Genomic DNA, 14,356 nt, shown 5'->3' with positions numbered 1-14,356 from the left:
TTAAAAATCCATCTGGAGCTAAAGAGACTTGAGTTGGAGGCCAGGAATTTGGACATAGAAGCCAAGGAAAAGGAGAGGCAGAGGAAGCATTACAGAGAAATGCTGACTCTTCACCAGAGTCATGGAGGTAATGGGGAGGGGAGTAACTGGACCCCAGAAGCACAACAGGTCAGTAAATTTCTTCTGCAATTTAAAGAAGTGGATAATTTTGATAGTTTCATTCATATGTTTGAGAGGGTATGCAAACAGAATAGTGTTAAACAAAGGCTCTGGGTACAGTTCCTGACCCCTTACTCCATGGTAAAGCTGTAACTGTATTGTCTAAAATGTCTGACATTGCATGTTTTGATTATACTGCTGTAAAAAATTGTCTATTAATGAGTTTTTTAAGCTAACACCTGAAACATATAGGAAAAAGTTTCATGAGCATAGATGCAAGGCAGATGAAAGTGTGTGTGAATATGTTGCTGAACTGAGCACTTATTTCCATAGGTGAGTGAGTGGATGTCAAGTCACAACTTTTGAAGGGCTGGCAGACCTTTTGGTGAAGGAACAAGCCCTTAGCACTTTGCCTGAGAACATGAGGATCTGGTTAGCTGATAGACAATGTGCTACTTCAGATGAGTTGGGGAAGAATGGAGACCTATACCTGGCACGCAGGTCAGCCCTGCACAGGAAGAAGACACCCAGTACTGCTCATGGGTCTATAGGAACCCATGGTTGGCAGCACAGACTGCCCCAGCAGAATCTGCCAGTAGCAGGGGAGGCCACTAGTCCAGGTACACTTCCAGGAGCTAGGGTTAAGTGTTTTGAATGCAACCAGTGGCATACAGGGGTCCATGAAGGCAAGGTGGGGAACAAAAGGTGAGGGACCCAGTAAGTGGGAAAGACAAAATGCCAATAGTAGGTTGTCTTGAGACAATAGGGGTACCGAACTACCATCCTGCAGATGTCCTGAGAGGGAAGGATTTGGATGAGTCAGCACCATGTGCATATGCAGTTATGCACTGTCAGACTAGGAGTCAAGCATGTGGGTCTGGTAGCCTGGGGAGACCCAGACAGACTGCATACTTGCAGCCAGGACTGGTGAGGTGGTTACTTCAGGGAGGGATCTACTCTGTAGCAGTGAAACTGAAGGTAAGCCACAGCTGCTTGTGGGTACTGATGTTCCCTTGGACAGAGGGACTGCAAAGGTAGAGGTGAGTAGTAGTACCCAGGCTGACAGTGAAGCACCACTGTCAGAGGATGCCAGACTTCCTGTGGAAGGAAAGCTGGGATGGGTTACAAGGACTGAGTTGAGACAGGCTCAGCTCTCAGACCCTACATTGCAAGGGCTGAGGCAGGTAGCTAGGGAAGCACCTGATTCTCAAGGAAAGGGGGAATCTGTATACTGGGACAAAGGGTTACTGTACAGAGAGTGGATGCCTGAAGGAGGGCTAGAAGGTGAGAGAGTACAGCAGTTGGTAGTGTCTAGAGTCTACCATCTGGCACTTCTATCCATAGCCCATGATATTCCCTTTGCAGGTCATATGGGCAGAAAACATACAAAGAGGCATATTATGCAGAACTTTTATTGGCCTGGAATTTCCAGAGATGTAACAGGGTACTGCAGGACCTGTGAGTATCAAAAGGTAGGCATTGCAGGAGACAAGGTGAGAGCTCCTTTGATGCCTTTGCCTGTGACTGAGGAGCCATTTCAGAGGGTAGCTATGGATATTGTGGGTCCTCTGAGTATCCCAAGTTCCAAAGGGAAAAAGTATATCCTAGTGGTAGTGTATTATGCTACACAATGCCCTGAGGCAGTGGCTTTGTCCTCTATTGAGGCAGAGAAGGTGGCAAATGCTTTGTTAGAGATTGTCAGCAGGGTAGGTTTCCCAAAAGAAATACTGACTGACCAAGATGTCATTTTTATGTCAGACCTGCTGGCTTGTCTGTGGAAGTCCTGCGGGGTGAAGCATATGAAGACCACCCCTACCATCCCCAGACTAATGGTCTTGTTAAGAGGTTAAACTCTACAATCAAGTACATGCAATGGGCATTTGCAGATCAGTTTAAGAGGGAGTGGGACAAATATTTGCCCCATCTGTTGTTTTCTTACAGAGAGGTTCCCCAGGAATCCACAGGTTTTTCAACCTTTGAGTTGCTGTATGGGCATATGGTGAGGGGACCTCTTGATTTAATTCAAGATGAGTGGGAAGATGAGTGTGAGTCTCACAAGGAGTCTGTTGTGGCATACGTCCTAAACCTCAGGACAAGGCTCAGGGAACTCATGGGCTTGGCCCGGGAGAACCTGGCAGAAAACCAACAACAGAAAAAGTTGTGGTATGACAGGAATGCTCGAGCTAGAGAGTATGCTGTGGGGTAGCAGGAAATGGTTCTATTCCTGTCAGACACAACAAGCTGCAAGCAGCTTGGGAGGGACCCTACAAGAAAGGTAAGTGATATTAATTATATGGTGGAACTGCTAGGCAGGAGGCAGGGGCAAAACTGTACCATGTTAACATGATGAAACCTTACCATGATAGGGAGGCCCTTGTGCTGAGCATTTGCAGTGGATTGCAGGAGGAGGCTGAGGGAGATCTGGGGACTGATCTCCTCAGTGAGGCTCGGGCTGACACCTCAGTAGAAGGGGTATCAATGTCCCAGCAGCTATTTCCTACCCAGGTTCGAGAAATCCAAGCAGTGTTGCAGGAATTTGGGGACATGTTCACCAGGAAACCAGGGTGCACCCACCTGGGACAGCACCAGGTGGCTAGAGGACCCCAAAGGTCTATTAGGCAGGCCACTTATAGAGTACCTGAGAGAGTCAAACAGACTCTGAGGGAGGAGGTACAGGAGATGTTGGAACTAGGGGTGATTCAAGAGTCCAACAGTCCCTGGTCCTCCCCAGTGGTGCTGGTGCCAAAGACGAATGGCAGCATCAGGTTCTGCGTGGACTACAGGAAATTAAATAGTCACACAAAGTCAGATGCTTACCCCATGCCTAGGACAGATGAGGCCCTAGAGCAACTGGGTGGGGCTAAGTATCTTATAACCATATATCTTACCAGGGATTACTGCCAGGTGCCCTTGACTCCCAGTGCTAGATAGAAGTCAGCCTTTGTGACTCCATTTGGCTTGTATGAGTTCACAAAGATGCCCTTTGGGATGAAGAATGCCCCAAAGACTTTCCAGAGGCTGGTAGATCATATTGTAGCAGGAGCAGGAGGGTTTGCCCTTGCTTACCTAGATGATATTGCCATCTACAGCCATTCCTGGCCAGTGCACCTTCAGTATGTCAGGGAAGTGCTGGGCAGACTACAGAGGGCAGGATTGACCATTAAGCCGAGCAAATGTCAGGTGGGTATGGTAGAGGTCTCCTACCTAGGACATAGAGTGGGGGGTGGTAAGATAAGGCCAGAACCTGTCAAAGTGGAAGCCATTTAGGCATGGCCTTTACCTGTTACTAAAATGCAGGTGAGGGCATTTTTAGGGACAGCAGGGTACTACAGAAAGTCCATCCCCAGTTATAGTACCATAGCTGCTCCCCTCACAGACCTGACAAGGACAAACAGGCCAGATAAGGTAGTGTGGACCCCAGCATGTGAGCAGGCATTCCAGAAGTTTAAAGAAGCTTTTTGAGGACCCCCTGTGTTAGCCAGTCCAGATTACAGCAAATAATTTGTTGTGCAGGTGGATGCTTTGAACCATGGGGGGGGGGGGGGCTGTACTTAGCAAGATTTCTTCAGAGGGGGAAGAGCACCCAGTGGTTAATCTCAGTCATAGGTTCCAACCCAGAGAGGAATGCTATGTAGCTATAGAAAAGGAATGTCTACCCATAGTGTTAGCACTGCAGAAACTTCAGCCTTATCTGTAAGGAAGAAAATTCACTGTTATGACAGATCACAACCCCCTAACATGGTTAAACAGAGCCAGCCAGCAAAATGCCAAGTTGCTAAGATGGAGCCTAGGGTTGCAAGCATATGACATGTCAGAGCAGCACTGCAGTGGGATTAGCAATGCCAATACAGATGAGCTCTCAAGACAGGGAATGGGGAAGATATACTCAGATAGACCTGACCCTCTCAAGCAGCGTTTCTCAAGGATCACTTGAAAAACTAGCTTGAGTTCTCCGAGGGGGGATATGTGAAGATTGGGTGAAGACAGATGAAGGCTGCTGGCCTAGCCCGATAGAATTTTACAGATAATTCTATCATTTGTAAATATGAATGTTGAACTACAGACTTGTTTTCTTAATTGAAAGAAAATACTGTGAAATGTTGAAATACAGGCTTGTTTTCTTAAATGAAAGAATATGCTGTGAAATGTTGAACTTCAAAAAAATGTAACAACATTGCTCTCTGCTGTAAAGAAAGCTAAGACAAGCATTTCATGTCTGTCCTTTGAAGTTAAAATTACTTCATGTCTGTCCTTTGAAGTTAAAGATTCAAAATCTTTCCGTCTTGGCTAGCACATTCTATTGTTTTAACTTAAGGAATAATTGCTAGAGTTTACATGTGGAATGTCTTTTATTGATGTAGCTTCCTGCAGGTGCAAGATAACAAAAGAATGTAGTATCTGTTGGCCTGGAAACCCCAGGAAAGTGTAAAAGATTATGTAATGGGAATCAGGACTGAATATAGCAATTTAAACAGAGAGAATCAAAAGGCATTAAGCATTTTTGTCTTGACCATCCAACTCATCAGAACTCTGCCTGTTTTCTTATGTAAGTTTATCTTAGACTTGTGTTTTCTTTTAGAAATTGTTAGGAACTAGAAATATTAGACTAAGTGTTTTTCTGTGATGTCAGAACTGTATTAATGAATTATTTTTGCATATTTCTCTGTGATCTGTGAACTCTTGACTAGCACTGTGTAGTAAGAAGTATTGTCTTGTGTTTGTATTATGTTTTATTACATATTTTAAAACCTTTCAACTGTGGCTGTTTTGTGTAGAGATAAGTTAAGCTCTAAGAGTACATTGCATGTATATAAGGATCTTGTACCAAGTCACTCTAATAAGCCCTGACTTTTTAGTCATACTACCAACTGGATAATAATACTGCACAGTAATAATTTAACACCCTTTTAAGGGCCTTTGAGTAGCTGATAATTATTAGTGGGTGGTGGCAGGGTAATACCATATAGTCTGGGAAAAGGGGTACAGCTTGAGATCCCATGCCAGCCTTCCCCAGGAGTGTCTGTGTGGTTATATAAACCCTTCTCAAAGTGTGAGAGTACGTGTATGCGTCAGCTGCTTGGGCAAGGACACAAAGTACTGGTTGGACAGAGAGGGTGCTAGAGGTTTTAGCTTGCCCACTAGGCTGAGATCTGGACCCTATAGCTGTGCCAGTGGGGAGTCTTCTTGGAGACCTGGAGAGCAAGTGAGCGACCAGGCCTGGACTGACTGTGATCTCTGTGTGCTCTTAGGGGAAATTGCACTTTACTGTGTGAATTTGTTATCCTTTCTTCATATATGAGATGCCCTCTCTGGTGTTAGTGGTGAGGATTGAGGCTCCTTGATTGCTGGGCCAGGGCATGGGCATCACAACAACTATGGAAAAGCATAATTTCAAGGCAGAGAATATATGACCACAAGCCATGGTTATATAGTACGCATGTAGAGATAATTGTGTGTGAATACATATAACAATTTTGTAAGAATGTTGAGAAATTTGAAATAGTGATAGAATTAAAGAATGCTACATGCAGAAATACAAATTATTCTAGTAATAGTGAGGTATGGATAGGGAAAGGATTTAGTATGTAACTTTATAACAAGGAACCACAACTTATCTGTAATTTAGGGCATTGTGTTGACCATGCTGGCTAAGCAATGCATATCTACAGATGTACTATGATTCAATGGGATGAGGACTTCAATTCCATATGAAATGTTTTGAATAACATTCACTCCAGTGATCAACTGCATTGAGAATGAATAACTGCAGAGCTCAAATGCCAACTTAAAATAATACATGAGAAAATAGCCTAGTAAAGAATATTTCAAAAGATTTGAAACTGATACTGAAAACTGCCATTGTATCTAGGAATAAAGTTCAAGTTATAAATCAGCTTGCTTTTTGTGTTCTAACTTAAAGCATTGCTGTGATTATCGTGTCCCGAAAAATAATGTTTTCAATCAGTTGGACAGAAAAACAAAAAAAATTATCCATCCTTGTCAAATAATACATAAAAATGTAATTCATGGAAATTTTATATATCCCTCAGTCTGAAAGGCATATAGGTCTCTTTGAAACTGACTACATGTATATTTATCCATTACTAACCAGATTTGTCCCTTTAGGCTAATGGCTTCTTTCAGGGGACACCTGAGGTGTTATTTGTACTCCGTCAAATGGAGATATTGCCAGCACCGCTAGCTGGAATTTTGTAAATAATTATATGTCATTTGTGAATAACAAACTAATTTATACAAGATGCTGGTGTTACAAATGTATTAGAACTGTGTGTCATATAAGATGCTTGCGTTACAAATATATTATAACTGTATGTCATGTGCATATCAAACTGCTCTGTGCAGATATTTGTATTGAAATGGTATTTTGTAAAGTGCTTGTGCTTAAAATGTAACTACAGTGTGCCCTACTGGAAGAGACCAGAAATGTGCATGCACTATTGTAACTGTTTAAATGTATATATTTTTAATAGTGGAAACTGGAATATAGGAGGTTAACTTAAGTCCAGCAAACTTTAGAAGAATATCTAAAATTAAATTACTTTATAGGCTATGCAATAAAAGAGGCCATCTGGCAGGTTTCAATGCAGCTAGAGACACAGAGTCTGTACTAGGAAGCTTTCTATATTGTCTTCAGAGTGAAGTAACTACTAGCCTTGAAAGCATGAAGAAATACAATTGTTTTATGACTTCCAGCATCTGCCAAAGATCTGAGCAAGCCCTTGTCTGTATATTTTTATAGGCAGGTACTAAGTAATGCCAACTTTATCAATGGGGGTTTCACCTGGGAACTAGAAGTCAGATGACACAAAATTATGTAATTCTGCAAGATTTCCCAGCAGTAATATTTTAGATATTAATTTGAGAAGTCTCTTAGTGAGACAGAGCATTCTGCAGGACCTGACAACAACAAGAAGATCCATTCACCACATCTGCCTTGCTTTGTTAATAAGTTCTTAGCTTATAGTAATTCTCTTAGATACAGTCTGGAATATAGTGAAGCATTGTTTAGATATTTTCTTTATTTGTGTGAGCCTGTACTGCAATGTTATTTTAAATAATTCCTGTGGTTTTGAACTCTGATGTCAGTGTGAATATATATTGTCTTGTTCTTTTATTATTTATTATTAAATATATTTAAACCTGTCATTGCGGCTGATCTGTGTAGAGATATTTAAGTTTTGAGAGTACTTGCATATTTATTTGGTTACTCTGTGTGGGCGACTCCTAACAGCCTTGCTCTTGATCAAGCTACCATTTGTATAAATATTAATATCACTCAATATATTTGGGTACCCGTTGAAGAGCCTTAAAGTAGCTGACAAGGAGTGACTGATGACAGTGGTAACTACCTTATAGTCTGGGCAGAAGGGGACATAGCTAGTAAAGCTGTGCCAGCCTTAACCAGGTGTGTGTGTGTGTGTGTGTGTGTGTGTGTGTGTGTGTGTGTGTGTGTGTGTGTGTGTGTGTGTGTGTGTGTGTGTGTGTGTGTGCGTGTGTGTGTGTGTGTGTGTGTGTGTGTGTGTGTGTGTGTGTGTGAGTGTGTGTGTGTGTGTGTGCGTGTGTGTGTGTGTGTGTGTGTGTGTGTGTGTGTGTGTGTGTGTGTGTGAGTGTTACTTGGGCAGGGACATGAAGCACTGGTTGGAAAGAGAGGGTGCTGGAGGTCTTGCTTGGTCACTCAACTGAGATCTCAACTCTATAGCTGTGCCAGTGGGGAGTCATATTAGAGATATGGAGAAAGAGGAAGAAATCAGCCCCAGACTGACTGTGGTCTCTGTGTGCTCTTAAGGGAAACTGCACTTGATGCAGAGAGCTGCATCTAGAAATTCTGGGTGTGTACTTCCCCTCCTCTCAGTGAACGTCCCCCACTGTTGCCTGTGGTGAAGATTGAGGCTCCTTGATTACTGGTCCAGTGGTGGGTTGTCACATGTATTACAAGGGAAAAGTTGATCAGGGCATCTGAGAACTTCACCTACTCATTTTGATAGGTGCCATGCATTTTTTTACATCCACCTCAGCGCCACAAACTCAAGCAGATGGGACAGCTCATTCAAACAATGATACACTCAAGAGTGAAGACCTCTAATACTGCACTACGATGACAGCAGTCCAGTCATTTAGAGCAGGAATAGATCCCAAAGCCTTCAGGTCTTCCAACACCATAAGCTAGTGTGCTCCATATTATGCCACTGACACTGCAATGCCATGAAAGAATGCTGTCATCATTAGACTCAAGCATACCTAAAGTTCTAAGGAGATCAAGTCAAAGAAGACATCCTTCCTTGGACTTGCAGAAGTATTCCATACAGGAGTGTGTATAGAAATGAAGCCAAAAGAGCACACAAAACATATAGCAACTAAAAGTGGCAGAAAAAGAAAAGAAAAGTTCTAAAGATTCATGATTAGAAGAAAAGGAAATAAAGTGGAAACCTTACGGTTGTGGTGGTAAATATAGAACAACCAAGAGAGCAATGACCTATTGATGAAGAGTTGAAGCATGAATAGCAAAGGAGAGGTGAATTTAAAAGGAAAGGCTAACAATGTCAGCTGAAGACAGTGGACTGTGTGCATGCTGGTTTACAAAATCTACAGGAGAAGTGCAAAATAAAGCTACATGTAGGTTCTGCAGTACAGGACTGAAAACAATGCACATCTTGTTGCTGGCTGTAATATAGTGGGGACTGTATGAACTCTACAACATGTACATAGCTAGGAATCATTGGAAATATGAACCACAAAAAATTTACAGAAAATAAAGAAATACTGATCATATAAGACAATCTAATTCTATCAGTCAATAAAGTAGAAGCAACCATATCATATGTTATAGCTGAAGAAAAAGAAAGTCAAACACAGCATTAATTATTGAAATAGTTATACCTAGTGATTTTAGTGTTCTACATTCTGAGACACATAAAGTTAATAAAAAAGAAAACATGACATGCAAGCTGAAACTAGAGCAATTTGTAATAAAGACACTCAGATAGATCCAACAGTAGCAGCAGCAACTTTGTGAATAGAAAATAATTTCCAAACATACTTTAATATATTGCCAGTATAGGTAACCCCAAATGAATCACGAAAGGAGGTAATTACAGGTACGCTGCAAGTGCAGAGCAGAACAGTCTTGGCAAACAATACTGATTTCTTGAACTTTATGTGGAGTCTGACTTAAGAACTGGGTATATGTTCTCATGGTATTAGGAACACTAAACATTTGGAGGAAAAAACACAGTCAACCAAGGTCCAGTCAACCTATTTTAGTTACTGCCATGACTCATATTAGAAGAGATACTAAATGAGTTTACCTACTAAAAATGACATCACCCCTGAATGTCAAACATAACAAAGAAAATACAATCCCAACTTCAGGAAAAAATGAAAACAAGCTGCCACATCATGAACATTGCACATCAAACCACATTAGCAGCACAAAGCACATGTCAAAAAAGTGTACTCTTGCTGATGTTGCTGTCTGATATCAACATTCTCAGCCTTATTTTTTTCTGTTGACCGCATTATTAATTATAACTCAGTCTTGTTAAAACGTATCATAGAAAGTTTTATTTCCATGTCTGCAGAACTTGGATGCTTCTCAAGGCAGAAAGAGAGAGAAAGAAGATCCACTGACTGAAATATTGGCATTAGATGCCACAAACAAATAACACCTCATCATTTTAACATAACTTCAGAAAACATTCTAATAATACCTAAGCATTAACAGTAAACTAAAATTCACAGCCTGATTTTAAAATGGATTTTCCACTGCAGTAGTTTTTCTGTGCTCTGTGCATGTATAATGTGTATATCTCCAACTGACAGTAAATAAAAAGGCAGAGTCTTGAACTGCCAACTTTTCTAAAAATGTTATTGAAAAAATATCATCATAATAAATAAAACTATGTATTGCATCTGCATTTTTTTGACTTTCTGAAGACATTCAGATCAAAACAACTTCAAGGATAACATGTTACTGCAACTGGCTTGAAGTGATAGAGATCTATGCAAGTTAATATTTCTTATAAAATGAAATAATTCACTGCCTGAATAATAAATTCATCACAACATAGACATATAAGGTCCTCATAAACTAGAAGCTATATGAAGACATTTTCTTTTCTCACAAAAACATGTGGTCCCTAGAAATATATAACATTGTATTTTACAATTGCTAAGAATATAAGATATAAGTTAAACGTTGTTTTAATCCTGTACAGTTAAACATCTATCATAAACCACAAATATTTATAAAATTTTATAAGGAAATTTAGGGACTACTTTTTAAAAATATGTTTAATGTGTTATAACACTTCAAATCAAAACATCAGAATCACAAGCACTGCAACTTGTACATTCATCACTGATAAAAGAAAAATGTTGGAAGTCAGGTCCCAGATAGTGAAACTGACTATACATTATATATATATATATATATATATATATATATATATATATATATATATATATATATATATATATATATATGTGTGTGTGTGTGTGTGAGTATATGAATATAGACATATATCTATATCTAAATCTATACATGAAACTTTTTTGTGGTTTCATTTAAACTGTTGCTAATCTTTTCAGTTTGATTAATGAACTAGATCCATATATATATATATATATATACATACACATACTGCCAAAAACATAACATGCCAACTACAGCACCTTCTATGCATACACATACACACACATACACACACACACACACACACACACACACACACACACACACACACACATACACACATGCACGCACACACATGCACACACACCACTAAATCACTCTATGTGCTGTAACACAGTCTTTTTTTCCTACGCTGCATAGAGGTTATAGGTACCATGTGTGTGCCAGTCTTTCCTTTGTACTTGTTGTAGCTGCTATAGAAGTTTCACCACTGTTCACTGAAAATGTATATTAAAAACCCTCTGTTCGGTATTATATCCTTCAGCTATCCCTGGATATAAAAGGCACTTGAAAACAGATACCACTCCCAGTCATCAAATAAAATACATATGCTCAGTCCAAAAAGTCCACTAGCAATGATAGTATTGCATTTTATTTTTTTAAATAACTGAGGTATTATTCTCAAAATCAGCCTTCCTCTTCTGGGTCTTGTTTCTAAAGGAAACATGTAGGACAACGTTCATGGTGGTCTTGTCAGCTTTTCACTTACCCTCATACCTATCAAAACACACCAAAGAAAGGGTCTTCCATAAGGAGTAGAGGTTGTGGCCTTGACTACAACAGAGATGACTTAGGTTTAGTTAGAAACCTAGATACTGAAGCTGCCAGTCTGAGAGAGATGGAAGTGAGTGGTCAGTGCCAGCCCATCTTGAGGAAGGATACTGGCAAAGTCCCATTACAAAAGCTCCATGTGGAAGAAAGGCCTAGGATTGCAGATGTTGCACTAAGGATATAGGGATGGGATTAACCTACCAAAGTGAATGTACATATTCTAGAATGGGTGCAAGTGTATAGAATCTCATACTTGGAAAGGCCCAGCAGTGCACGTTCTGGTTAACAGAAGCATACAAAAAAAAAAACCTTAGCATCACAATCCCTAGTTTTCATGTCACTGTCTTGGAGTTCCAAAATTCTAAGGCTCAAGATATAAATGAGATACTAGGGGAAGGACATCAGTGGTTGAAGGGGATAGGGAACATTCATTCATTGATTAATTCATTCATTCTCTGATGTCCACTTTAGCCTAATTAGGGGCATGGGGGAACTGACACATACCCCTTAAGTAATGGACACAACAACAACAACAAGGAACCAGTATGGATAGTATGCTGGACCCTCACAGGAGGCGCACACAGTAACTTACATACCATATACATTCATGCTGACAATTTAAAAATCTAAAGTTCACCTAAAAATATGTCAATGGGACGTACAGGAAAAATTAAACACGTGGAAGAAACCCATGAACATACAGGAAAGATATGCAGACTTTGCATGGAAGTCACACTTATAGTGAAAAACTGGGAGACGAAGTGTCATGGGGCAGTGATGCTAACCACTACCTGATGGTCAAAATAAAAAAAATATTAAAAAGGTGTGTGTGTGTGTGTGTGTGTGTGTGTGTGTGTGTGTGTGTGTGTGTGTGTGTGTGTGTGTATAGGAGTGTTCTTGTCGTTGTGTATGCACAAGTCTGATAGGTAGATAGATGTACATAGATATATAAATAGGGGTGTGTGTGTGTGTGTGTGTGTGTGTGCGCGTGTGTGTGTGTGTGTGTGTGTGTGTGTGTGTGTGTGTGTGTGTGTGTGTGTGTGTGTATGTAGAAAGAAAGAGAGAGAGAGAGAGAGACAGAAGTAGAAACAGAGAAAAACAAAAATAATATCAGTGTTAAATTTCACTTCCCTATTAATAAACCTAAGCTAGAGGCTGGTCTCCAAATAACAGTGCTTAATTAAGCATACTATATTGATATCAGTGTTCAGCATATGCATTATTGTATGACACTGTGTAATACAATAGGCTTTAACAACACAAGGATACATATAAACATTGAAAACTATCTCTGATAACCAATTGACAGCCTAGCATATGGTCAATAGTAACCTAAAAAGTTAGAATTTAATTCATGGATATACTAGGTCAAATGGAATGCCTGAATTAATAAGCCCCTACTTCAGTGCCAACTTTATACTACTTTGTTTTATAAGAACAAGGGTAAAATCGCAATGCAAGTGAAATGTCTCTGTGCACTCTATACATACTGAGTTGTATTAAGTTGTTTTCAGCTTCCAATTTTGTTTTATGACAAATCTTTTGATGTGCAAATGAAATAAGGCAACCTAAGAAAGTGCATTATATAAAATGCATGCCTGAGCTATAAAGCAAGAATGTCTTTAAGTACGATAAGGTTTTACAAAACTTAGAAATATTATTGTTGCCCCACAGAAACAGTTGTTCTGATACGCTTCTACACCCTGAGAAGGATCATTCAGTTAAATCTTTCCAAGTAAAATAGGCATGAATGTTTAAAAAAAATCAAGAAAGATATGTGATGTGTAGGTTTGCTGGTGTCATCTCACAACATAATTCAATGTTAGAACATCTTAACCTCAATGGGACTGGGACTTTCTTATGACACAAACTCATAAATCAGTCGCACTTCTCGTAGATTTGACAGATGGGAAATTATAAAGCACCTCACCTGTGCTTATACATATTTCATTGCCACTGCTGTATAACTCACCAGGCAGAACTTCATAACACACTAGACAAAGCTCAAGTACCAAGCATTCTCTCTCAGCAAGTCTATAACTGATACCTAATGTAGCACAGCTTACCTTCCTCATAGCCCCATTCTAACTCATCCTTTTCATGGAAAGACTCTGTGTTCTCAATAAACTTTCTGTCAGCCATCCTTCAGAAGTAGTGAGGAACTTGTACTTAGAGAGAAAGCAGCTAGATTTGACAGCAGGGGTATGCTAAGCTGCTTCTCGTTTACCTCTTTCAGCTGTTGGATACATACAAAAGAGCTCAGCTGGCTGTGTAGTAAGTTGAAGCTAGCTGCGTGATGCTGAGTACAGAAGTCCAGCTTTGAAAGCAGAAAGACTGTGCTGTACAGACATCTGATCCTGGCTTAGGTTACTTCAATCGCTGTATGCTAGACAGACTCCACCCCTCATAATAAAGTAGTAGGGCTTCACTTTGCTGTGACACAGAGTGCTTAGCCCACCTTATTCTACTAGGCTCTTGTTATTTTATTCCTAGCCACACCTCCAGTATTCACTAAAGAAAAATAGAATCGTTTTCAATGGACAAAAATAAAGTGCAGCTGAAAACAAAGTTAATCAGAGCAGTGTACTTGAAAAGAAACTGTCTGGAAAGGAATGCTATTTAACCTTTATTTGTGACTGATTTATGTTTCGCAAATGCTTGCAATACCAAAACTGCTTCTTTGTACCTTATGGCTCCACATGTCAAAGTGGATTACCTGTCCCTTTTAACATTCTCTTTTCAGTACTATTTCATACTGACTGAATCAGAAGAAATTTCTTTTCAGTAGTAAATGTCGTTAAGAGATAATTTCTTACTGTGCACAGCAACGCGTCAGCTTTTGTTACAATCGACCATCTTAACCTGGAGTGTTACGCTGATCAACTTTCATGGCAAATCACAAGTGCCGATCCTTTGCCTGGAGGTTCAAGGCAT

At 40.0% G+C, this 14,356-nt stretch overlaps 1 protein-coding gene across 1 annotated transcript in view; it reads right to left on the bottom strand.

The window, feature by feature from the left end:
* Positions 1-13,785, bottom strand: part of CA8 (carbonic anhydrase 8) — a 729,036-nt gene extending 715,251 nt beyond the window's left edge. The window contains exon 1 of the mRNA XM_044065478.1: positions 13,489-13,785. Within this exon, the coding sequence (XP_043921413.1) occupies positions 13,489-13,564 (76 nt within the window). The 5' untranslated portion in view covers positions 13,565-13,785. The remainder of the gene's footprint in view (positions 1-13,488) is intronic.
* Between the last annotated feature and the right edge of the window lie 571 nt (positions 13,786-14,356).

This window comes from Protopterus annectens, chromosome 3.part0 (genome assembly GCF_019279795.1).
Source record: "Protopterus annectens isolate FY-2018-M chromosome 3.part0, PAN1.0, whole genome shotgun sequence".
Classification (NCBI taxonomy): Eukaryota; Metazoa; Chordata; order Ceratodontiformes; family Protopteridae; genus Protopterus; species Protopterus annectens.
Note: the sequence above shows the minus strand (reverse complement) of the source record. Positions and strands in the feature narration are given on the sequence as shown.